Source organism: Poecilia reticulata, linkage group LG12 (genome assembly GCF_000633615.1).
Source record: "Poecilia reticulata strain Guanapo linkage group LG12, Guppy_female_1.0+MT, whole genome shotgun sequence".
In the NCBI taxonomy this organism is placed as follows: Eukaryota; Metazoa; Chordata; class Actinopteri; order Cyprinodontiformes; family Poeciliidae; genus Poecilia; species Poecilia reticulata.
In genome coordinates, this window is record NC_024342.1 from 10,199,111 (window position 1) to 10,226,603 (window position 27,493).

At 38.0% G+C, this 27,493-nt stretch overlaps 1 protein-coding gene across 1 annotated transcript in view; it reads right to left on the bottom strand.

Moving 5' to 3' along the window:
• Positions 1-26,270, bottom strand: part of sema3bl (sema domain, immunoglobulin domain (Ig), short basic domain, secreted, (semaphorin) 3bl) — a 64,955-nt gene extending 38,685 nt beyond the window's left edge. Inside the window, exons 1-2 of the mRNA XM_017307989.1 lie at positions 25,917-26,270; positions 5,505-5,665 (exon numbers count right to left, since the gene is read on the bottom strand). Coding sequence (XP_017163478.1) covers positions 5,505-5,665; positions 25,917-26,022 — 267 coding nt within the window. The 5' untranslated portion in view covers positions 26,023-26,270. The remainder of the gene's footprint in view (positions 1-5,504; positions 5,666-25,916) is intronic.
• Between the last annotated feature and the right edge of the window lie 1,223 nt (positions 26,271-27,493).

Consider the following 27,493-nt stretch of genomic DNA (forward strand, 5'->3'; position numbering starts at 1 on the left):
TCCATCTTCTTATCAAAGGATTGGATATTCTCTCAAACATCCAATCTTTCTTTATGAGCAGATATTTTTTCTAAAACTGAATCATCATTAGAGATGATATGTTTTATGTTGAGTAAAATGAAGTTAAAAATAAGGTGGAACCAAATGCGTCAGCTCTCTAAAGCTCTTTATTTGGCATGATCCAGAATAATCCATACTAATGTGTGTGTCTACGACGTCATTGCGTCACGACAAACTCTGACCTGCCACGTTTAACTGATACTGTTAAAATCCACCCGGCCCCAATTTTAGGTCCCAGGGGTCCAAGTCATTGTGTTGCAATATTCAATCCATTGTCTAAATCTTTGGGCCAGCCAGCCTTCACCTGCCGCTCTCTCTCTCCCATCATGCTTTGCTTCTGGCTCCAAAACATGCCAAATATTTCTTTAATCCTTAAAATGTATAAATAAAAGACAGTCTTTTAAAACTACTGATGACTTTCCATGGTGAGACACAAACAAGTCAAAGTCTTTTGACTTTTATCTGCTGCTGCAAATAAATTATCCAAAGATCAGTAGATCCAGAAACAATACTTTAACGTTCCGCCAAGATTAGAGCCATGATAATCGCCAATGCTTTAATGAACTCCATTTGCAAATAATATACAACAAAGTAGGCATAAATCTCATCCGAAGAAAGAGAAAACTAACCTTAAGTTTTGTCAAAAGCTGGGACCACATTGCATAAACTAAAGCATATCCTTTTCCTTTTGGGTTTGTGCATTAAAACCAAACCCAACACTGTAATGAACAAAGTTGCAACAGTGGTACGATGTTGTTTGTTTTAAATATTGGACTGAAACACTAAGACCATTAAAACTCACTCAAGAAATAAGAAATGTGGTCCTCCAAGGAGAGACCAACTTTCAACACGCCCTCTGCTTTTATCAACACACCAGTTCCAGCTCTGTATTGCTTTCACACCGAAAGGATTCCTGTTGAGTTGAGCAACGCTAAGTGAGCCAGAACAGATGCCATCACGAGAATCACCAAGGTAGCACAGTTCACACTATTCAGCACACGTAACCAAACACTGGGCAAAATAAACGAGTTGTCTGGACGTGCAGAAACATATAAAACGTCTGTGACAGCCAACCCCGATTCCAGGCCCATGCAGGAAAGAAAGACTGGACATGTTATTTATGCTGCAATATCCAAAGGTATTTTATTAAATACCACTGTATATATAACACTGACGAAATGGACCATGTCAAATAAACATTTTCATTGATTTATTTGATATATTTTGGTTTCCTTACAAATTATAATATGGTAATTTATTTACTTTGAATTAGTGAATAATTTTCTTTTTCCACATTTTTGCCAGCGTAACAATGAACCATCTCCTGAAATGACAGCCACATGACAAAAGTCAATAAACGGATAACAAACAACACTATAACTTCTGAAGCAATTACAGTGGGGCAAAAAAGTATTTAGTCAGCCACCAATTGTGCAAGTTCTCCCACTTAAAAAGATGAGAGAGGCCTGTAATTTTCATCATAGATGTACCTCAACTATGAGAGACAAAAGGAGAAAAAAAATCCAGAAAATCACATTTTCTGATTTTTAAAGAATTTATTTGCAAAATATGGTGGAAAATAAGTATTTGGTCAATAACAAAGGTTCATCTCAACACTTTGTTATATACCCTTTGTTGGCAATGACAGAGATCAAACGTTTTCTGTAAGTCTTCACAAGGTTCTCACACACTGTTGGTGGTATTTTGGCCCATTCCTCCATGCAGATCTTCTCTAGAGCTGTGATGTTCTGGGGCTGTCGCTGGACAACACGGACTTTCAACTCCCTCCACAGATTTTCTATGGGGTTGACATCTGGAGACTGGCTAGGCCACTCCAGGACCTTGAAATGCTTCTTACGAAGCCACTCCTTCGTTACCCGGGTGGTGTGTTTGGGATCATCGTCCTGCTGAAAGACCCAGCCACGTTTCACCTTCAATGCCCTTGTTGATGGAAGGAGGTTTTCACTCAAAATGTGACGATACATGGCCCCATTCATTCTTTCCTTTACACGGATCAGTGGTCCTGGTCCCTTGGCAGAAAAACAGCCCTAAAGCATGATGTTTCCACCCCCATGCTTCACAGTAGGCATGGTGTTCTTTGGATGCAACTCAGCATTCATTCTCCTCCAAACACGACGAGTAGAGTTTTGACCAAAAAACGTTCTACTTTGGTTTCATCTGACCATATGATATTCTCCCAGTCATCTTCTGGATCATCCAAATGCTCTCTAGCAAACTTGAGACGGGCCTTGACATGTACTGGCTTAAGCAGGGGGACACATCTGGCACTGCAGGTTTGAGTCCCTGGCGGCGTAGTGTGTTACTGATGGTAGCCTTTGTTACTTTGGTCCCAGCTCTCTGCAGGTCATTCACTAGGTTCCCCCATGTGGTTCTGGATTTTTGCTCACCGTTCTTGTGATCATTTTGACCCCACAGGGTGTGATCTTGCGTGGAGCCCCAGATCGAGGGAGATTATCAGTGGTCTTGTAAGTGTTCCATTTTCTAATAATTGATCCCACAGTTGATTTCTTTACACCAAGCTGTTTACCTATTGCAGATTCAGTATTCCCAGCTAGGTGCAGGTTTATAATTTTGTTTCGGGTGTCCTTTGACAGCTCTCTAGTTTTGGCCATGGTGGAGTTTAGAGTGTGACTGTTTGAGGTTGTGGACAGGTGTGTTTTATACTGATAACGAGTTCAAATAGGTGCCATTAATACAGGTAACAAGTGGAGGACAGAGGAGCCTCTTACAGAAGAAGTTACACGGCTGTGAGAGCCTGAAATCTTGCTTGTTTGTAGCTGACCAAATACTTATTTTCCACCATATATTGCCAATAAATTCTTTAAAAATCAGAAAATGTGATTTTCTGGATTTTTTTTTCTCCTTTTGTCTCTCATAGTTGAGGTACATCTATGATGAAAATTACAGGCCTCTCTCATCTTTTTAAGTGGGAGAACTTGCACAATTGGTGACCGACTAAATACTTTTTTGCCCCACTGTACATATGGTGGTTTTAAAAGGTTACTAAATTGTGGTTCTAACTTCTTGTAACAGTCAAGAAGTGGCAGCAAGTGGATATTTGATATCTCCCAGCAACATTGCTGAACATCTTGGATTATGAAAAAAACAATGTTTCACTGGTACTAATGCATGTTTGATATTACTTAAAGTACAAGTGGTAGATTATAGGCCACATCCCTATCCGATTATAAATCTCCTTTTTTAGAAGGTAATGTTGACAACTTTTAAAACATGAGTGTTTTCTAATATTTGTGAATTCTCTGTGGACTGAGAGACAAATCAGACATAAATGGTTGATATATAGTTTTCAGTGTATTTCACTTCTCTACTCACACATTCACTTTGTGTCAGTCAAGACGTTTTTTTACTTGTCAAAAAGTGAACATTCTGTTGTTTCTGCTCCTTTCGCGACCGCAGTGGGGATATCAGTTTTAAAAAGTTACCTTTGTTCACCACAAACCGTTTATGGAACATATGTACAGGCTGTAAGGTACAGTATGAATACATGTAACATATGTAGCACATTTTCCCTTCAACCAGTCTGGAAACACATGCTGGTGAAATTAAATCTTGTTTTACACTGAACTCATCAAATTCCCTGAGGACTTAGTCTTCCAAAAAACACTGTTCAGTATAAGTTTCAGGACTCCACCAGTAGTGCCTAAGCACATTTTGATTTACTCGTCCATGAAATAAATTATATTAGATAAAGAACACCATCCAACATAGGATTTGAATCACTTACTGTAGTATATGTATGCGTCATAATATCCAAGTTTCATAAGTTTTATGATTTTAAAAAGTTTGAAAAACTTAAACTCTGATCTGACAGAGTCCAATCCACTAATCAATCAATCAATCAATCAATCAATCAATCAATCAATCAATCAATCAATCAATCAATCAATCAATCAATCAATCAATCAATCAATCAATCAATNAATCAATCAATCAATCAATCAATCAATCAATCAATCAATCAATCAATCAATCAATCAATCAATCAATCAATCAATCAATCAATCAATCAATCAATATTCCAGACACAAAAAGGTCCATAGTAAAATAAAATATATATATATGATATTCACCTCTTGTTACAAGTAGGACATCTGTGGCTTGTTACTTGATTTTTCATTTTCTTGCATACATACAAAATTTCTACATGACATTTTTTCATAATTTGTCACATTACAACCACAAGTGTTAGGGTACTTTTACGGGATTTTGAGTGACAGACAAATGAAGATAAAAGAAAAGAATACATGGTTTTCCCAATGTGTTCAATAATTTTAGACATGTTAAAACAAAAATTTTGAGAAGATCTGCATGCATTTTGTATTCAGCCTCTGAGTCAACACTTCAGATCCGTCTGCAGCTACAGCACCAGGTCTTTTCAGTTTTGGTGTAAAAAGAGCATCCAGAGAACATTATCCCTGGTTACTCTTCTACGCAATGTCAAGCTGTTTTATTAAACTTGATGCTGCTTTTCCACTTCATATTATGCAATACTTTGCCCTGAACTATCAGATACAATTTCGGTAAAATCCATTAAAGTTTTTGGTGACGTTCAAGGAATTTGAAAACTCTTCAAAGGTTTTTGTTGAAAATTTGTTTCACATTCAAGTAAAAATATGACTTTACTGTATGGCCTTGACTTTAGAATTGGCTTGACAACATTTTGTTATTTTGGATACATAATTATGCAATATGATGAAAATTTAAACATCCAGACTCTCTTTAGAAGATCTGCTTCGTAGTTTAACCTTCCTTGTATCTTTGCTGTTAATATATAACAATAATAAATACTGAAATGATTTATGAGGAGCTTCCCCTTTACAGGTGTTCAGGCATCAGAAAAGAAACATTAAACTTGACATGGAATAGGCTAGAAGGTAACTATAGAGCAAAAGAACATTATGCTAAGATATACACTGTTTATAGGGTAAACAGAGCAAAGGAAGGATTGATGGGCAACAATAAATTTACCATGAATCTGTGATTCTGTCATCCTTTGCTGTTTATCGGTAAAGGGATCTTTTGTTGAACTGTGTTTAATATTTTCCACATTTCACCTATGATGCAACTGCACTAATATTAAATGATATGTCTGCTCAGGTTTGACCCCCCACTCCCTATTTGTGCGTGATTTATAGTAGAGTTTATTTAAACAGATGTTCTGTATAGAAGAACAGTTCTGGAGAAAAAGAAAAAAAAAAACTCACCCCACAGTGTCTCATTACCCATAAAAATCATCATTCTACAGACTGAGACCAGTTGCAGAATGACTGCAACTTTTATAAATAAGTGAGTCAATGTGTATTAAATATGCAATGCTATGTCAATCTTTACAACAGAAAACTTGATACAAACAAAAATATCCTCAACACAAACAAACTGTCTAAAGCAAACTGAAACCTCACCTCTTTGGATTCACTGCTGACGGGACTCAGCATGACAGAGTACAGGACATCTTTACCTCCCAGGAAGAGCCGATCACGGTACTCATCAAGAAGGACAGCGCTGAGTGAGAGCTGGCCGTCATGGCCGCTAAAGATGGATGACCTGTTGGTGGACAGCAGGTCTGTAGAGAGAGCAGAGAAAAAGAAAAAGTTAGCTGGAGTGACATGGCTTGTTGTTTTGATGTCCCTGTTGAAAGGACAGAGGGACACATTTCATCACATGAAGAGTTTTCCCAAGCATCCGTTCCTGCTCTCATCGCAGTGTTTGGAACACAAACATGCTCTCAACTTTTGCAAGGAAACATGGATGCAATTATCTAACAGTTCAGCGTATGATGCATCTTAGTTTTGGGGTTAAGAAGTTAAGTATCAAGAACTGAAATAATTTCCAGATGGTCCTCTTATATCATCTCATTCCTTTTCAGATTCCCCCATTTATTATTATAGTACCTTTCTCCTTCAACCACCAAGTGTAACATATTTCTCTTGGTTCTAACAATCAAATTATCTTTTTTTCAAAGCCATCAAAATAGTCTAATTTAAAACCTACTAAGAAAAAAAGTGTGCACTGAATAAAAACAGCTATTTAGCAGGTTTTTCCATTAAATATATAAGTGCTGTTACTTTGTTTGTTCTTCCCATGTATGCAAGTTCAGTCAGGTTACTGCAACTTCATTTTTCAGTTGTCATGTTCCAGAGTGTGAAAGTAAACTTATACAATGCCAACATGTAGTGTCAGTAAAACAACATCTTCCAAGCATCCACAATTCTTTTTGTTTAAAATATTTATCATTTATGTACAATACAAACGATCATTTTAAATCTAGCATTTCATATTCCATCAACCATACAGTGAAGCCATTAAACACTGCTTAACACGCGTTTCACATCCGTCTCGTCTTTTCGGCTTGCTTCTTCTCTTTAACATTTTGACTCCTTCTCTTTTTGTCCAGGTAAAGACACGAGGAGAAAAAAAGCTGCGCGTGAGAAGATGTCAAGTGACTGTCAAAGCCCCGCTGACGGCGATGCGGGTCTGAATCGACGTTCTGCCCATCTCTCATCACTCGTCTGCACCACTCTCTCGCTCAGCCCAGTACACCCAGGCAAACATGCTCATGCAAACACGGGGATGGTGAGAGTGGGGCTCGAGTCACTCAGCACTCAGCAAAGCATATTGACGGAGTGAAGCTGGAAGACCCCGTCACACCTTGTCCGTCACTGCGGATCTGTTTTTAGTAGAGATCTCCATTTCTCACCCTCACAAAGGTGCAGAGACGGCAAACCTTTGCTGTAGGCTCATGTTATTTTATTTACTTATTTCCCATCAATTTGCTTGTTTTAGAACACTTGATTTATTGTATTAGCAGTCTGCCTAGCAGTCTGCCTTGTGCCCCTGTGCAAGCGGCTCATTTGGAAGAGTCTCCAGCCACTGGCAATTATCAGAAGGTAAATGCAGGTATAAAGTGCCTTGTAAAAGTAAACATTGCACAAAAAAGTAGAGAAAGTTGTGTTTGGTCAACGTTATCTTTGTTGTAGTGCTTCTTAGCAACAAGTCTGTTACCACTGTTTGTTAATTTCCCTTGAAATGGGGCAACATTAGGGAAAACATATCTGCGAGTTACGAGGAAGAGTTGATTACACATGTTGCTCTCATAAAAAAAAAAAAAAAATCCAAATCTTGTTTATCAATGCAAAACAGCTTATTCTGAAATTTACTTGATTGGTGTTATTTATAAAAGACATGATAAGACATGAAAAATGTAAAGACGTATAAATATCTCAGCAAAACAGTGCAACTGTTGGCAAAGAGAGACCTCATTAACTTTCCGGTGTAAAAAAAAATGTATGCAAAGCTTGAGGTTTAAAGTGGACAAAAGTAGGCTTTCAGCATTTGGTTAAAACTTATATTACAGTGTGTGATAAATCAAATCAGCCAAAGCAGACAAACAAAAAACAAAACAGAAAAGCTAGTACATACAAACATTCCCTCATTAAACATGAGGAAGTGGTTGCTGTTATGTTGTGAAGAACTTTTTGGCATTTCAGACATTTCTAACATGTTTCTTAGATATTTTCTTCAAAGCAGCTCAATTAAAATCCACGCATACCGGACACTCTAGAAAAGTCCTATCCTATGTAATGCCCACAGAGACATAAATTATAATAATTATTTCTACAAAAACACCCTAGTTAGCCAGCAAAGAGAGGAAGGCTTTATAGCTGCTGGCAACATAATAATGAGGAAAAAGGAAGTCGCAAGGCAACAGGGATTTTCACAGTAGGAACAAAGCGAGTTAGAGCAAGGACAGGAAAATTGGGAAGAACAGGATGATAACATGGCTTTAGGAGCAGCAGAAAGTCAGACAATAATGAGCAGAAACATAAAGACGTAGAGGAAATCCGAAAGCAGAGCACTGACTAAAGGATTCATTGGAAATCACAACATGAATCATTCAGAAAGACAGAAAAGGAAAGCAATATTGACCTCACTTTGCCTCTGACAATTTGTCACTGCCCTTTTATCTGTCACTGAGTTTATTTCACACATACCTTTAGGGTTTACATTTTTATAATTCATATAAAACGTAATCGCGCTGAAGGAAAAAATTACCGTATGCCTTCACAATATCAGACGTATGAATTTTAGGCATGTCCAAGTATCAATAAAACCTCAGTGATCTTTTAAAGACCAATTCAACATCTCAGATGTCTATGAATCTCTTCTTTCGGATCACACACGAGAGACCACAAATGCAAGAACATAAGTTACATGGCACATGAGTGGAGTTCAGGATTTTAAAGATTGAAGACAGTATTACTGTTGGCATTTTAATGATCTGGATCCACAACCTTCCTCTGTTCTTGGAAAAGACATGCGATTACCTCAGAACGTTGAACATTTTCCATCCATCTTTCTGGTGGTTGTTTTGGATTGCTACACAGCAGTCCGTTGTCATGTCATCTTAAATGCTTCACTGTGCCAGATTCTGACATAATGCTAAATCTCAAGTCTTAATGCAGAAGATTTTAGAAATGTATGAAAAACCTCAAACCGTTTATGTGCTAAGCAGGCAGGTTTATTACTTCTATACACTGGAAACTTCATTTTTAACTTTAGCTGTGTTCAAAGGAAGTAATTTGGCTTAACAATAACATTTTGCCTGTGAATGTTGTCTGCAAATATATATAAAAAAATATATGTGAGCACTATATGGGTTTATAGAAGATTAGGCTTCATTGCTAAATGTTTTGGATGATCCATCTATTTACCTCAGTGCTTAATTAAATGCTGTGTCTCCATATAAACACTGCCCTGCAGATATACAGTTGTTGTCAGTCAAAACAATATAAAGACTGTCAGGTATGTGTGGCATGTTTTAGATGATTGTGAGAAACTGTTTTGTTGTTTTCTTTTCACCAAAAACACAAACACTGTTGCACATTTTCCAGCTGATGAAACATCCAGAAGATTAGCCATGGAATGTTAATATCCTCATCCCGCTCTGTATCTGCCGTGCATTTCCGAGGCATAGGAGGATATGGTGCCTTATGTGAAAAACATGCCAAAAATCACCTCGGTATGCATCTGACACCGAAGCGTATGCAATTTGAGCTCAGTCTAAAACAGGCTGCCATGCATTTTCTAAGTATTCTGCAGGATTAATGTCCTGAGAAGCCATATGTTCTGCACATATTTTCAAAGTTTCCTATTATCTCATCTCACAAACATCTGACTACTTGGGAACAATCAAAATGAACTTTTATTCCTAGATGATTGCTTGGTCTTTAAATATAAAAACAAAGAAATGGCACCATCACAGATAAAGTAATTTGATGGTTGAAGCTACAGTACATAGCTTTTATTAAAAAAAAAAAATACAGTTTCAACAAGTTTGTGTTACTGTCACTACGTCATGATGGCAAAGCTCTTGCTGAGTTGACTTCACTTCCGGTACCGTTTCCCTCAAAAATATCTCATACTACACATCCAGTGTAGTATGAGACAAAGGTTTTGCTTCTTTCCCTTCTCCCAGAGCTCCCAATGCTAACTAGAAACACTTAGTGCTGTCAGTCATGCCTGTGTGCATGTCGCTTCCTTTCCTCCCCGCTCCCTTCTCTCTCTATTCAGCTTCTCCCCTTCAGCAGAGCCTGTTATGAATGCTAAGTCTAGTTAGCATAGCCACCGATGACGGCGGATGAAGTTGTTTTTCTGCAACAGTGAGTTGCCTCTCCACAATTTCCACATTTAGGAGCACATTCACAAGGTTGATTGACAGCGCCAAGTCCCTCCTCCTGTCTCTGATTGGTGGTTTTTCCACCAGGAGTGGTGCATTTCTTCAGACAGCAATAGTACCACTTGGAGGAGAAGGGGGAGATTGATCTTTTTACAGATTATCTGTCTCATATTATGCTGTCACAACATGGTGGCAGTTTTAACACAGGCAAACTTTAAGGCAAAGAGCCACTTGTGGTTTGCACAAAACCACGACTTGTACAAACATTTGGTTAGTATGTTACAACTTCCTTAAAACATCCAGTCACCTCCCCTTGTGTTCTTTAAAGGAGCAAACATTATGTGGCTCCTTGACCAAACTCACAGTGTGTAACTTTCATCTTTGTGGCATTTGTATTTACCCTGAACTCATTTGGAAGCATAAGCAGTCTCTCCTCTCCAGCTCCACCTGTAAACTTTATAAATCACAGATATATACACGTCCCTTTCTAGCCAAAGCGAAAAATATAAGTACATAAAAGTACATTACACACCAACACTACGACAGGATAAAAGGTGAGTTAACAGCTTCCATCTGTGGCTTGTTATCACTCCAGCAGCTCATCACTTCACTGCTGAAGTCACACCGTCGTCTAACATCTCACAAGCCACATTTCAACTCCTGCTGACTTTTCTTCTGCGCCTCTCTTCCTTCAATAATTTCCCTTTCTTCATCTCCATCACGCTCACGTTCAACCTTAATTCCCCGTCTCGTTATTTCTTGTCTCTTGAAGTTGCCTTTAAATGCCATATCTGTAGTTTCATCTCTCCTGCCTGTCTAGATGCCGTCCCGACTTTCTGCCCTTTGCAACCTGATCCCTTTTCATCCTTTGTGCCATTTTTTTTCCTTCAACCATCTTTTGCCTGTAGACCATATATAGCTGCAAAGTTCTGACAGCATCCAAGGTGAAACATCTGTCTTCAATGTGTATCGTTTCCCCGCAGGCAGCGGGCCAACGCTGCATCCACAAACAGCAGACGTGCCAAACCGAAGCGACAGGCGAAGCAGCATCTGGTTTCACTGTGTCCAACCTAAGCTTTTGCATCGCCCCGTTGTGAGATCTGCGGAGATGTTTATGCAGTAATTTATGCAGCGTTCTGCTTAGTCAGCCTGCCCTGGTGAGACGCCTGTCAGAACTGGCGGAGGGACATGTGGACGTCTTACTCACTTGTGCGGTTTGCGGTTTTCCTTTGATGTGGGAGCTTACATGATTTCACCATTACGCAAAGAACAATGAAATGTAATCAAACTTCTGAATGAGGATTAGAGGAAATGAGTTGTGATGAAAATGACACCAGCAAACATTTGAGTTTTCCCTTCCAATGAGTTGGAAATGTTTTCTCTGGAAAAGCTTATCCGCAGCTGATTTTTTTTCCATCCTTCCTGTGTTTGTATAAACTTTTTTGCTCTGTGAAGGTGTCCCAGCGCTGTTATAAATGATTTGACAGTCCAAAAACACGCAGCTTAGCTTCTCTGCTGACACTAAATGGCAAACAGAGTCGGTTGTTTTGTATCCTGGCCTCCTGTATTTTGTGTGACAAACAAATGCAGCTATTGTTAGTAATATTGGAAACTGATTAAATTTCTTCCCGGCAAATGTTTAGAAGTTTTCCAAAGCTTTCCCACATACAGGAAAGCTGCACCAGTTTCAGAATGAGAAAATGTCAACGATCAAACAATACTCCTGGCTTTTGAATTAGCTTTTTTATTATGACAATAAATAAACTGTTACAAACATTACACTGACATCTGGTAAATGACTGCATACTTTGTGTCATTGTTGGTCGTGCTTGGGGTTTTAGCTTCTTGTTTCGATCTCATGTGATTTATTCTGAGTTCGGAAACTTGGCTCCAGATTTCTCAATCTCCACATTAACTCTAGATCCTCGTTTTCCCCACGTTCTGCATCCCCAATCAGTTCAGCATCATCCATCGTTTTCTTTTATCTCATCTTCCAGTATATACTGCATGTAATTTGGATTTTATTGTCAGATTTTTGTATTTCCTTTTTTATTTTTGTACCGTCGAAGATACAGCATCCTTCCATGTTCATGCAAACGGGTCCAAAACCATCTATTTAAGCTACAACACTTTAATGAATGCTAAAAACCCCCACTGCAAATAGGTATTTATGAGTTCATTTTATAGGTTTTGTCTGATTTGATTTAAATGCAATTAAAGTAATTGTCTTTAAAAACGTCTTAATGTTCAAGGAGGAAAAAGAAAACAGTCTAAGAAATACGTACTTGTTCTAAAAGCAAAAAGGTAACACAAAACGCTTAATCGTGCACTGAAATCTCCAAAGTACAAATTGTTCAGAGGCACAGAGTAAGCTGTATTAAACCTCAGACAGATTTACACCCATGCATATCTACACCTGCGTGATTGCTATCGGTGTTATCGTTGGCTTAGAAAGAGAAGGAGAGGGGGACACATCTGAAGCCTATTAGACCCCCTGTATTTCAAAATGTATGCCAGACCCATGCCCCGCATGAATAAATAGGACCCTGGTTCAGACACATCTTTCCACATCAGAGCTGTCAAAACTGGCTGTTTCTCTAAATATTACTCCTCTACGTTTAATTGTCTTGAGCTCTGACACGCAAACACACCGACGAGGTTTCATTAGACTCATTACACTGCTGACTGACTTCCCAGGGTATCATTAGATCTCGGTTGTATATTATTGCAGAGTGTCAAATATTTCTGGAATCTGCTGTGTGGACTAAAAACACTGCACACCCTTCCACTCCTTTTCATCCTTCTCTCCCAGGTTTTGTGTTACCTTCCGATACTTGCCCTGCTTGCATTATGGTGTTTTTCGTAGAAGAACAAAGTATGCAATATATTTTTTGCTGGTTCTAGCGTTCCTAAATATACATATGCTGTGCATTCTACATAAAACAGACTTCTTGATTAAGCTCCTTCTGCATCGTTTTCTTGCCATGTTACCAACAAGGCTAGTCTGGCTTGAATATAATTTCTTTATAACTCTAAATGAGATGAAATTAAGCATTTTGATAAAATGTGTGTCACTTATGTTACACCCCGTTTTGTGTGGGGCATGCTTACTGGGATTAAGGGCGTAAAAATGTGCAGTCAGCCATTGTATGAAATATGTTACTGAACTAATGTTGGAGTTATTGTTATGTTAAAATAATCAAAAATATTTAAGTTTCAAATATAACTTAATGTCTGAGCTGGTTGTGGCATCAAATAGTACAGAGTGTTTTATTAGATTGCAGTTTCAGATGTACAACATTATTTTTGAGCTGAAGTTGTTTCCAGAGAAAATACCGCTGTATTCAATGAGTGCCAGAAGAACCCTGGACTGACATCAGATTCTTTAATACACAACTTTGAGATTTGAAGACTTTATTTGTAAAAACTAGAGATTGTTCGCTTTGTTTAGCTCACAAAACCCACAACTTGCCTTGTGACAGCTGTCAAATATATAAAATCATACCTCCAAACAACCAAAGTCAATGGGTCTTCTTATGTGGTCATTTAAGGTTGGCTAGTCTTGTCCTTCATTCAGCCCAGAAAGTAGCCATTAAAATAGATCTGACTGCTGACAAAATTTTGCCTAAACAATTACATCAAATTTCAACCTACATCTTTCCTACATGTAGCCAGGTGGTAAATTCTGGTTAAATAATTGTACTATTTCAAGGTGTTGGTTTTCTTTTTATCTTATGGTAGCAATGCTATTGAGTGATTTTGTTTCAGTTATGTAATTTTATTTCCTATCTGTATGTTTTTCACATTTAAATATGTTCAGGTAGTTGGTCTCAGGTACTGCACATTTTGACCACCAGAGAGCAGTGTTTCAAAGTGATTTCTGTTTCCCAAGACGGGGCAGGAAATGCATCTTCTTCTCTTCCGGTGTTGCTATGCTACGTGATGAACTTGGACGTGAACTGTATGTGGTTTATCTGCAGGTGATAGTTTTGGCATAAAATCAGTAAACATCACTTGTTGAAATATGTCAATATGTTCTCATTTATGTGATAAGCAGTCAGTATTTTAATAAGATGGTGTATTTCTGAAACGGATGTTCAGGGACCCTGAATGTGCGGTGCAGGGCGGCCATTTCGTGCACGTGACAATAAGATGTCTGATCATCGGTGTTCTCCAGCATTAAGAGTGAACTGAGACATTACTGTCRAATGTAAGTGTTGATAAAATAAGTCATATCACAACTCCATGCGCTCTAAATCAGTGTGGCGTAATGCAGCTCTCTGTATTTTGTTTGCGCAGCCAGAGGCCACTGCCGTATTTCTTTTATATATTGCATTTTCTTTTTGTGTATTTTCCCTGTTATTTTGGAGATCTGCCACATTTCATGAATAGTTACCTAATGTTTGGTACACCTATGTTCTGATTTTTGAACCATAATAAGGAACAAGACAGCTTTGTTCAATCTGTCCCAACTGAAAATAAAATATACTGAACATCAAGAACCCCAGTTATTGTGTCCTGTGAGGCTAAGTGTTTTCCGGGCTACATACACATTTTTTTATGAGCAAATTTGTAGCTAACCACATTTTTACTCTGACATTTTACTCCTTAAAGCACATTGTCTTTTGTTTTTGTTTTTTTAAATGATGTCAGATGTTATTGTTAAGACTTGTGCAGTTGGCATGAAGAGCTGTAAAACTCCAGCAAACAATTAGTCATTAAGGTTTCAGGGAATCACACTGGCAAGAAAATAGCAGCACATATAACTGATGACAGATTTAATTAGGAGATACCAGGCCAAGTTGTTCCTGCTCCTTGCTGGAGATGTCACATCTCATTATTCATCTTAACCAGACACATGAGATCACTTAACAACAACAGCAACAAAAAGTGAGAACCATAACCACAAATAAAGAGAAGAGTTGAGGTTCTTGTCTTTTAATGTTGTAATCACCTGCTGTGTTTATTACTCCGTCTATCTTTTTCTATCAGAAATCCTATATTTCTCCTATATACTATATTTCTCTCACACACAAAATAAGTGCTAACGAATCTCTCTCCCTTAAAGATGCTTCCTGTTATTTGATCTCTCTCTCAGGCGAATTGACACACAGCGTAGGATGTTGCCTCATCCTCCTCTATAGAGTCAACCCCACCATCCCACACAGATGTACCATTCTCTCTTCCCAGATTTCATCATCATCATCAATCAATCTCCCTTTTTCACTCCTCTCTGGATTTGGTTCTACCCATCCCACTCCTCAACCCAATCTAATCCATTTTCCTGCTCTTTATACCTCCTGCCTCTGCCATTATTTAACCACTCTTTTCCCTCCTCTCCTTCAGAACGATTTAAACTCCAGTCATTGAAACCTCATCCCCACTCCATCACTTTCTTTGAACACCAGTCATTTTTTACCCCATGTCCTTGTTCTCAGTTTCCCTCTGAAATGTACCTCCTAACCTCTGCAACACTCCCTTCATAATCCACTCTTAAAAACGACCAATCCTCCATTGTTTCCTGATTTTCTTCTTGGACTTCATTAACAACTTTACTCACATCCTTCACTGCCGTCGAGCTTGATCTGAAGCCTTTATTCCGTCAGAGAAATCTGCTTTCATGTGCTCAGCCAAATCACCACCAGCCTCACACACATGTACACGAGCATGCACACACACTTTAACTCAAAACAGCTCAAAGCAGATGCATGTGATATTCCACTTTCTCACTCCCTAGGTTTGGCTAACTCTTAACTATAAAAGTTGAAACACACTTTTAATTGCAACCAAATCTGAAATCTGGTGTGAGCTTTTATTTCAATTTATTATGATCATAAATAATTTTAATTTCCTGGCCAGAAACATATTCCTTATTATTGACCTCCATTTTCCTTGCTCACTTGTATCTCTGCGTTTTCTGTGGTGGACTTGCAACCTGTCCAAGCGACATTTGACTGTGGTTTTATTTCTGGCCATTACTCAAGACACTGAAGAGGGTTTTGTTGTTTTTTAGAGGGGGTTAAATTGTTGCAGAGAAGGCAAAATGCATTCTTCAGAGATTAGCTTAAATTAAAGGCTTGAAAAAGGATCAGTCTGCGTGTAATTAGTCCATGTCATGTGTTTTACTTACTGAAATAAATTAACATAAGTGTTGTATTCTAATAATTGAAAATGTCTATGTACTAGACATAGACTTGCTCTTTCACATTAAATACCAGAAAAATCCTCAACAGAAAAAATGTCTAGAAAATTAAAGTTTTGATTAATGGTTCAGTTCCTCACTTTGTGCTTTATATAATTTGTTGTGTAATTGAAAAAGTGGTACACCATAGTAATCATGGTTCAGTATAGTCCATGTTCAGATGGACAGATGCAGAACCAACTGATTGCTAAATAAAAGTGTTTTTGTTTACGTGTTTGTAATCTTCTCCATCATCCAGGTTTCCCACCATCATTGTTCTGTTTTCCATCACTTCACAATGGCTCCGGGCCAAAATGCTAAGTGGCTACATGGGACTATAAAACGACAGGAGACAGAAAGTCCCACTTTGTTTTGGTTTATCTGTCTGACCTTTAGTTTTTGTTAATAGCGGATGTCACGGATAAATTAATGCTGCAATTATTATGGTTAAAAAAAATCCCTTATTTTGACCAATATTAAAATAGTTGTATAACGCAATTCTGTTTGGAAACAGATTGCACTTGTTGCATTTTTTTTTAAAAAACAAACAAAAAAAAAACATTTGAGTGTTCAGATTGTAGCCGTTAAATTTAATAGTCATATTTTATTGTCAATTAAATTCTTTTTCTACACATTTTAACCTGAAATTAAAACAGATTTGGGTAATTTCACATTTCTACGCTACAATGGCACAAGCCTTTGATATGGCTTCTGTCAGTTTGCTGACATTTTGTGGGGAAGCTAGGGATGATCCAGCCAACAGATTTATTTCAGTCTGGGGACCATATGGGCTCTGAGTCACTAGAAAATTACACTTTGGTTTGAAAGTCTTCCAGGTTTCTCGTTTGCGCATGCACATGTCAGATTCAAAAGAGAACATCGTTTTATTTCATAAACTATGATTTGGGTAAATTGCCTAATTTTCCTCCATTCTGAGATTTGATTTTTATGTCTGACACAAGTCTTTGCTTAAACTGTGGACCGATTTGTTAAGACTGGAAAAAGTTCTGGTGGTTCTAGATGGGCTGGGCTTTGTTGTTTTTTTTTTTTTTACTTTGCCTAAAAAAAGTTGTTTCCCTTTTGACATCACTAATTTTCCTGCCAATTAATTTGGATTGTTCTTCAAGATGCTTAATTATATTCCGAGAATATGACAGTAAATATTATGACTTTATTTGACAGATATTTGAAAGCAGACACTGGAAAACTTGCAGTAAAAAGAATAAATTCAATTAAACAGTGAATGTCACTTTTGTTGTAGACACATTTGGTAAACCAAATCAGCATTGACTTCGCAAATAGTTATATTATTTTAAATGTCTGATCCTATCCTGTTTTGAATGTTTAAGAGATTTAATTTTTGCACAACAAAATATAACTAACACTATAGAATATCTGTTTTTTTTTTAGTTGTTTAAAGACATGATGCAATGAGAAAGTAATGCTCCCAAAATGCTTTAACCATTTATCAAAGTAGCTTGATCACCTGGCATGCCAGATGCCGCAGATTCTTTTGGAAATATAGATAAATGTGTCCATATGGCTCTCATGTGGCATGCTGCTGCACATGTGCACCCTGCTACAGAACTAATGCATCTGTGACTCAAACTTCACAAATGTTGCACAGCAAAAAGGTCATGCTGCCTTGTTAAAGTGAAACTTAAGGAATCCCTTATTGTTTGAATAGCTAACTAATAATTATCCGTAGCACTTGGATAGACAGAGCATTAAAAAAATAATTCTACATAATTGGTTGGGTAATATGAAAAATTAAAGCAAAACAGTGATGTTATGGAAAAGCGATACGTTCTGTCAAGATGCAGAAGAACACTGTGAAGTCCAACCCATTGGTCTCAGCACTCTGCTAACTAGGAGCGCATAAAAATTATAGGCTTCAAAGAAGTCAGAAGACTTGATTTTCCCCAGAGTCACATTCATTTCCTCACATTAGCAGAGATTTTTCAATGGCAGAATTCAGGCCAACAGTGTAAGAGCCATTTTAACGCCCAGTTTTAGAAAACTGTGTTCCAAATCTCAACATTTGGCAGACTACATAAAAAAAAGAACATGGAAAAGAACAAAATATGATGTTATACTTAGAGGAGAGAATTTCTGTAATCTAGAAATTCAGAAAGGGTATTTTATTTATTCCTGCTTCACCAAGACAACGGGGCTTTTTTAATGGTTCCACTGCTCTGACTGTCTCTGCTGCAGCCGTACTTAATTCTCTGATTTAAGTAAACTACACAATCTCTAAAGACAAGTTAAAATGGCAGCACAGTGTTGCTTACAGGTAGTGACTTGGTGTCTTTTTTTTTTTTTCTTTCAAAATCACCTAGATGTGTTTCAGGTATCTATGCCAACCTAGGTTGGCTTTTACAGACAAACTAACTTATATTATTGTCTACGTAATGCAGTTCAGGTTTTGTCATAGCCAATTCACTTTTTTCAGCTATGTATACATTTCATATCTGTATTTCAACGCTCTGAAACAAATCCACAGTAAGGGTCAACATGAAGGGTCTTAGCAGCATGGTGTGCCACACCGGCAAACATGCAGAAACTGAAGAACCTTTTAAAAACTCATAAAACCTCCAACATTTGAAGACAGACAGATAGTTATCAGGGAGATTTTGAGAGCAGCTGAGAGTGAAGCTGGTGTGTTTCTTTAACTTTACGAGTGGGATAGAGTTTAGGGAGATTAGATAAATACTTTTTTAAAGTTTTGAACCCTCCTTGCTCAAGGTCTACTACTGTGATGTGTGACGTTGGTGTTAAATTTACCACCATGCTGAGGACATCTAGGTTGTTGTTGGCTACATTTGCAGCCGAACTATGCACACACTTTTTTTTAAAATAGTAACTGAATCACAGTGGACAGCCATACATATTTCCCAATGAAAAGAGATGGAAGGAATAAGGGGACTGAATGTACACGCCTACACACACACACGCACACTTCACACAGTGTTTTGCGTTTGCTTGGGGTCCTTGGTAATCTGCATGACAGATGGTCAATGCCACATTGTTGGGACTTGAACTCTCAACCTTTGCCTGTCAAAGGGACCAGTGTTCCTCAGCATTCAGGTTGGCTCTTCTTCCCTTCATTACTGTCATTCCTGCACTACTTTTCAATCTCCTGTATTTTCCCTCCTTTTTATAAAACCTCCTCTGCAGCTCGCTATTCATTCAGTCTTCTGAGTTCTGACGTAAATAGTGCAAACTGCTTCATTTTTGCACCTCTCTCAACTATTTATTTTAGACGTTATACAGTGTTGTTTTAAATGTAAAACAGAAAAATGTTCTTCCAGACTCAGAGACAACCTCATCTAATATCAGCTTTTATCTGCCTTTATTCCTCGCCGGGCAGAAAAATAAACCATAACGCAGCTTAATTTTGATGAACTGACACAATCTGACAAAGTTAATGAAGGTATTTATGCTGTATCCAGCATCAAGAAAGCAGCCTGTTTTTTTTGTGTGTTTTTTTTTTAAATAACAGAGAATGATGAAATACCTGGAACCTGATGAGCAGGAACTTTCCATGGTTAAGGACAGAGATTTTAGAAGTTCAGAAGGTCAACATACACAAGGAAAGTTATTCAAAACCGGCCAAACTGAAATCAACCAGTACATCTCTACGTTTAGAAAATTAAACAATTACACAGTCTAAAAGGCTGTTTAAATCCAAGGCTGATTAAGTTTCATGGTCATAGTTCATTACAAGTGCTGCAATGAATAAATGCTGCATTGTCTGTGTTTTGGCATTGCAGTGTTTCACATAAAGTTTGTTTAAGATTCATTTTCTGAAAATTTCTCCCAACATGAAATAAACCAACACATGCCATCTAAAATTAATCTTTTTGGTTATGGAAGAAAAACAACTTGGAACAACTGACCAGGATTTCCAGGTGAGTTAAGTTTTCCTTTGCCAAGTTAAATGGGCTTCATTTAATTTTCTTTATAAACAAAAAGACGTTGCCAGCAGTGATGTTTATTCTTTATCAGCGTTGTAATTAAGTCCCAAAATAATACAGAAACAGGAAAGACAATGTGTTTATGATGATTCTGTAGTTCTTTTTATGCAGATTACCCTGTTATGCTTTTTAATTGTGAGTTCCCACCTTTTCTTCTCCACTTCAGATACAATACTTAAGCTCTTTTCAGCTCCCTTCCCATCTGTCATCTCTGATCTGACTGCGTTTGTCCTCAGTTCTCTCTCACATTCGGTGTCGATGTTGTTGTCTTCAGTCGCCAGGCCGCCATCTGAGAGCCGTTACAGGAGAAACACTGCTGACACGCCACACAACTGACACTCAGATGTCTACATCAGATGCGTAAACCCTGAGTGACTGCAATAGTGTCACGGAGACTTTAAACAAACACATTCAGCAGCTCAGCAGACACAGATGTCAGTCTGCAACGTCTTAAATAAAAAGGCTCAGGAACACAATTAATGAGGCTCGTCAGCAACAGCAGCACACAAACCAAAGCTTGGCTGATTCAGAAGCATTAAGCCAGGAAACCTAACTACCCTGACAATTTATATTCTGCTTTCTCAATACTTTTAACACTCTTCTTCACGCAAATTATCTCATCACATCGCATCGACAAGTACATATTGCAAATTACTGTCCTCAGCAGATCCACAGACCAGATGAGTGAAACATCTCACGAAAACCTGATGACTCTGTAATAGGAAGCTATTAACAATGGTGTGTTTACAGCTTTTAATATAAATGGCCAGCACTAATAACTTGAGCGCTTTGAGCTCAGCCATGTCTCAGCTATTCACCGTCTTAATCCAGCGCAGGTATCAACAGGTATCATGTTGTATTTACTGAGTATATAAATCACTCTTACTTTTGTGCAACTTACAAAAATAAGCACATATTTTTTATCTTTCTGGTCAACCCTTTGAATCCGTTCAAACAGTGAGTTTGTTGTGATGTACCATGTTAAAGGTACACAGTGTGTGTTTGCAATACCAAATGAGCAATTTGGGCTCATTTGCACAAGAAAACACAGAGCGTCTGGGAAAATGTGTAAAATAAACTTAATTCAAAGCTGTAGGTGTGTCCTAGTCTCTGTCAGTTTCCTGATGTATAAAAATCAATACAGATTTCTTTTACTTTCAAGGCATGTTTTCTTGCCTTTCTGATTTTGAGGACTATTCCACAACAGACTCGTTGTAGCATTACTCTAAATTGACATTGTAAATTTAGCATGCAGTATAATGTTAGTTTCATTTAATTTGATATAAATCTTTGTACTTTGGATAAATTTTCAACTGGAGATAACACAAATGCAAATATATATACCTATACATATTTTACTGTGCATGTTTTCAATGCCTGCCACTAAATGTCGAAGTTTCTGCATTTGTTCATTCAAGAAAATGTCCTTTAGACAAGCTCCCATTTCGCCTTTACTATCTCTCAGATGCTTAACCTGATCATTATTTATTGGGGTAACTTTCTGTTTGCCCAATACTGGCCTGATGTCTGGTCTGCCACCTGCTGTGAAAAGCAGGAATTGCATCATCATTACAGTTTGATGAAAAAAACAGAACTCTGTAATGTCTAGATCACATTCAGACCTGGCAATTCTTTCATTCCTCTTCTGCTGAACGTAAACTGGTGTAGTTCCATGTATGATGATGCCAGGAAGAGGTTAAGACAATAGATTGAAATTGAAACAAACTTTTTTTTTTTTACTTTTACAAACATCAAATTCATTTGAAAATGCAAAGAACAATAAACTTATTTTTCAAAATAGGACACTGGGCTTTAAAACAAGGAATAAAACTATACCACACAGCAAATTCTGTTTTCTTTTTATGTATTTAGATTTTTACTCATTTATTGTCTAATTTAGGTTTTTATACTCTTGATCATGCTTCAGGCCCCCTAATGTTTTATTTCAAGTAGACATAGAGTCTTTCCTCCCAAAATTTCTTACAGCAGAGATGTAAAAAAAAACAAAAAAAAAACTGACTGAACCAAGCCAGTTGGCCCCTGGGTTTGGCTGTCGACTCTCCCAGCTTTTTCTCACTATTCTTTTTTTTCTTTTATTAGTTCTTTGATATCAAGTCTGAAATCGTATGCAGGAGGTTTGGAAGCACAAGTCAGCTGAACTTGAGAATTGCAGTCAGACAGACACTGCAATGAGTGATTGCAGAGAATCAGTTGTTACATTATTCACGGCGTAAAAGAGATGGATGAAGACGGATGGCGAACGGACAAAGAAAAGAGCTGGAAGATGACGGGACAAGAGACGCCCTGCATTCCAGCAGGTCTGGAGTCTCCGTCTGACTCCTGGTGACGGCTATCCCAGCCCTGCTGCCGGACAACTCACGCCCAGCGGTAACGGCGTTCGAGCAAGGCCGACTGAGAAAGCACACTCATTTATTCAAAGGGTGCAAAAACAAACAGACCCTTTCCTTTAGAAAACCAGCGCAGTTGGATTAAAACAGGACACTGATGTGAGTCTTTTGAGTTTTCAAGTACGCCCCTTTGCCTCCCCCCCCCCCCTGCCTTCAGTGAGACAAAGTGAATATTGTATTGGACAGAATGTGTGTGTTTAAGACCGTGTGTGAGCTAAAAAGTAGACAGACACTGTTTGAAAAAAATAGAAAAAGTGAAACTGAAAGATGTATTATTACAATGAAACGATCAAATATCTTATGAAATGCATAGAGAGATCAGGTTAGGTGCATGAGATATAAAATCTATGTATTTATATTGAAATTGTGTATTAAAAGATATTTACCATTTTTATGGAAAGACAGAATTTTTTTTTTATGTAAACAGACCTGCAAACTTTTTTTTATCAGAAAAGTCCAGCTTTATTAAAAGTGAAGGTGTCAAAAGTGTAGTAAATCACATCAAAGGAGAGACACAAAGCACACGCACTCATACGGTTAAGTGGGAAAAACACTCGACTTCCCGTTTCAACTTCAACCCACTAATTGATTGAAATGAGATAATGATGCCTTTTCCTTCCACTAAATTACTTCCACATCCTCCTGGCAGCGCAAACACCCCGAGTGTTTGAGAATTAAAACTGAGTGCGAGGCAACTGGTTGAATACACAGTCAAACATGTGCAAAACGAAGGTTTGAAGACAAGAAAAAGGCATCCATAAAACAGACGAGGAATACTGGAAGACAGGAGGAGATTTATGCATAAAGGCTACAAAAGAAGAAGAGAGCCAACGCTAGGGGGAATAATGCATGGGAGGGCAAAGTGAGAGGTCACAGTAAAGGTCAATGAGACAGGAAGCAAAGAGCTGTGTGGTCACTAATGAGAATCTTCAATGCAAGAGCTCTTCCCACACTCCTTGAGGGCCAAGTGGAGAGTTCCCTTTCACATGCAAGAATGTTGGAAGTTACATATGAAGTCGTTTCATTCATTAAAAAGCCATTTTAGTGTGAAGAGTGTTTGTGAACGCAGTGCCTCAAAGAGGTTTGAACTTATTGTGCATTAACTGGACCTGGTTGCTTAAGATAAGAAATCTCACTAGAGCTTCTATTAATAAAAATGTTGTCCATATTTCAGTCCCGAGTAGGCAACCTGTAGTTGGAATTAAAAGAAGAAAAAAAAAAAAATCACATTTTTAAAAAATGTAACTATTTTTCATGTTTGATTTCGGTCAGTCGTAGCTTGTCCTGGTGGGGTAACCACTGGAAGCTGGATGTTAAATGCCCCAAGATAAACAGCTGGTGGCGCCAGTCAGTAACCACACCACAAAGAGTAGGCGCGATGAGGTTAGATCGTTTAACAAGCGAGCAGCAGTGAAAGCCAAAGCAGTGGAAATTACTTTGATTTGGTGATGAAAATGTCATGTTTATGAATTGCATAAACAGAAATGATTGGCATCCATTTCCAGTGATTGTTACAGTCTGAATGTCAAGAGTTATTAGTGCAGCTATGTGTTATACAGTGTTAAAAATGGTTTATTTTACACTGTTACATCTTTTAAGTTCAGTCTACAGAACTTCAGACCAGTTCTTCAGTACACTGAAAATGTACAAAACAACTACAAACATGTTGAATGAACCATAACAAACAAGCACTGATAGACTAAATACCAACAAAGGTCCTGAACAAAAGCTCATACTAACCCATTTTCCAACTTAGCCTTTGAGGATATCAACATATTTTTTCAAACTCAATTGTATTTTCATATCAAAGATTTCCTCCAATGTCAATTTAAACAAATACTGAGTCCAAGATTCTGCAAAGGCCTTAAGAGATAGAATTTACCAAGACAACTATTGTAACTTTTAAATGAGCAATTGTTGTTTTATTCGCAAAAATCCAAGTTACCTTCCTACGCTCAATTCTTCTATTCATTCCTTGCCAACCCACTGAGCTTTGTTTATTTGCAGTGCGGGAAGACCAATAAGCTCAAATGGTGGCTTTTCTACTGAAAATTGAAGAGGAGGAAATCCTGTGAGATATCTTGGGCCAATGATAATTGCAGAACTGCTTTGGGTGAAACTGGATGAAACAATGAGCCAGACTTGGCAACAACAGTCAACAGTACTTACGCACTCTTAAACCAGCTCATTATCTATGAATGAGTCATGGACGACAACTGTGTCAGATTAGAGGGAAGGAAACAATGTAAACTGTCCAAAAACAGAATGAATAGGCATCTATACCCAAGACATTAAGAATAAGGATTATATTATATGGATCGAACAATGACTTGAAATTATCTAGAAAAAGTTAAGAACTGTCCAGGCTGAGCAATTTTCTGCATTAAAGCAAGATGGCATTTTATAGGCTTTCATAAAAGGTATTAAGGTAGTAAAATGTGTTTACTTGTTATAAAGATAACCAATATGCACTAGATATTGGTACCATAGGGTCAACATGCCTGTATTTCAAGACATCCATAGACCCAACTTTAATCCCCAAGAACATTAGATGTACCAGGTGACATTAAACATAAGCTTCACCTGTCCTGGTATATGTTTGCATTGTTGCAGTGACTATATAAAATCACATTAAGGTAAATGGAAATCATAAATAATATGCTTCTAGAAATGATTGTTTATAAATAAGTTTCAAGAAAAGTGAATACAAACAAAGTTTAGTTTGATGGATAAAAACCTCAATGTTGATCTTTTCTTATCCTATCCACTTTCTTGCAAGTGTACAAGAAAGTGGATAGGACACCAAACTGGCTGCAGCCAAAGGCCCCCATCCTCCTAAATACGGCCCTGTTTGGTGTATCATCTTGTTGGAATATAGTTTAAAAATTTTACTCATTCAGCAACATTTCTAAGCTTCTTCTTTTAGTTTACCTAGTTGATAAAGTACACTTTTAAAATCGCTAATCACCTTTAACAAATGTATGCACGTGTTTATTCGCTGTTACGCAAACATATTTTCTTCTCATAAATACCAAATAAAATCTAGCCAGAGCAGTTTTATTGCTGAAATTATAACAGTCAGTTTTGCCCGTGAAAGAACTGTGAGCAGTATACGGTCAGCGCTTCTCCTCTCAGTGCTTCAAGCAGTTTAAATGTCAGTAAAGTTACTTGCTTCCGAATTCCGACGCGGTTGCCGTTCCTAATAAACTCTTTTAATAAGATGGTCGCACCCCGGTGGCTCTCACCGCAGAGAGGTGAAGCTGCGCCAAAAGAACCTCCTCTGACTGCGCTGCAGAGCATGTGCTCCTCCTAAAGCACGTAAACCTCCGAAACAGTAGCCAAATGAGCGACCCGGATTAAACGCTTCCAGCTTGAACCACCACAAGGAGAGGAGAGAAAAAAAAAACAACAAAAAAAAAACGAAAACAAGAGCAGGACATGTACAGAAAACTACAATGAAGAAATATTCCTTATCTGATGGACAGTTCTACCAATTAGTGTCACCTGCAGCCGGAAAGCGCGCAAACAAGCCACTATAAAGAGCGTCTCTGTAAGAATGAAAAAAGCTTTACCTTTATAGGAGAGTCTCAGGCGCGGCACGTTTATTTTGGTCGCGCAGATGCTGGTGACAAGCAGCGCAACCACAACTTTGTTGAAGACGAAAGGTGTAAATCCCATAATTACTAACAGATGCGCCTCTTTTTCTCACTGAGATCTTCTTGGACTAAACGTCAAAAGTCCGAAGGGAATTTTAGCTTGACCCTTCTCATCAAGGTGTTTGGTCTCGACGGTGTGTTAATTCCCGGAGCGTCCAACTACAGACGCACGCTGTCCTCTGTGTGGAGTGACCGCCGCTCGCCAGACCTGCCGAGCAGATTCACTGACTCTGCTCTGAATGCTTTCCGCAGCTCAGTTCCCACAGCAGCCCATCAGCAGTCTCTTCCACGCCTTTTCAGAGGAGAGAGAGAGAGAGAGAGAGAGAGAGAGAGAGAGAGAGAGAAAGAGAGAGAGAGAGAGAGAGAGAGAGAGACCTCTCGCTCATCCTTTTACACAGCGCAGTTCTGCCCTGGGGTATTAGTTCATACTAAATAGGCGAAAGGTGACTCACTTTGAAACGTTTAAAATTATTTAGAAAAACACATTTCACTGACTTTTTAAAGTTTTTCTTGGCTCTATTGGTCTTTTTTTGAAAGTGAATTGACAGGAAAGAGGGTAAAGAAAGAAGGGGAAGATATGCTTCGAAGGTCGCAGGCCGGGAATCGAACCTGCGACGGCCACGTTGAGGACTGAGGACTCCATATGTGGGTTGTGCTTATTGCTTAACCCCTCCACAGTTGACTGATTTAATAGCTTCCCCTCTCATTGATGCCAACTGGAAATTTTGGTGTCACTTTGACATTTTTTATTAGTTTCAAAGAAGACATTTGTCATAGCAAATTAATTAGCCATCTGATGGTACCTGATAAATGAATGTAGAGCTTTTGTTACAACATCATAACCCCAATTACCTTAAAAATTTGTAGCCATTTCCTAACAAAGAGCTTTAGAGATAATATTATTTTCATTTTCTTTCTATCACCTTTCCATGTCTGGTATTCTGGTAACCGGTCATCGTCCAGCCTTGTTTGTTTCTTTTCCAGTTGGTTTACACTTTTATATAAAATTCTAGACTCCTGAAATGCACTCAAATTATTGGTTGGATATTTTTATTACGTGTTCCAGATGGAGATATGGCATAGCAATAAGAGATGGAATATCTTTACTAGAGCTGCCAATGAACATAAAAGGGGGCTTTTTTGGTAGAATAGAATAAAATAGAAATACACATTTATAGATGTTGGATGTTCATATAAAACTTTTACTTTACTTTTCAGTGTAGAGACAAAATGAAATGCCATTGAGTTTACGGCAAGAAATCACAACTTATCATGTGTTGCATGATGACGAAGGCTCAACTGGGACATGAAGTGTCCAGATAAAGTGAACTAAAGTGATGTGAAGCGAACAGGGCTCATATTATGTGAATGAGGGAAGTCCTACCTTCTGGCTTAGCTAGGGTAATAAGAATCCCATAAATTCATGAGCTGTGCTTCAACAAAAAAGACAAAGACATCCATCTCGACATTTCTCTCTCCTCCAAAACCTCTGC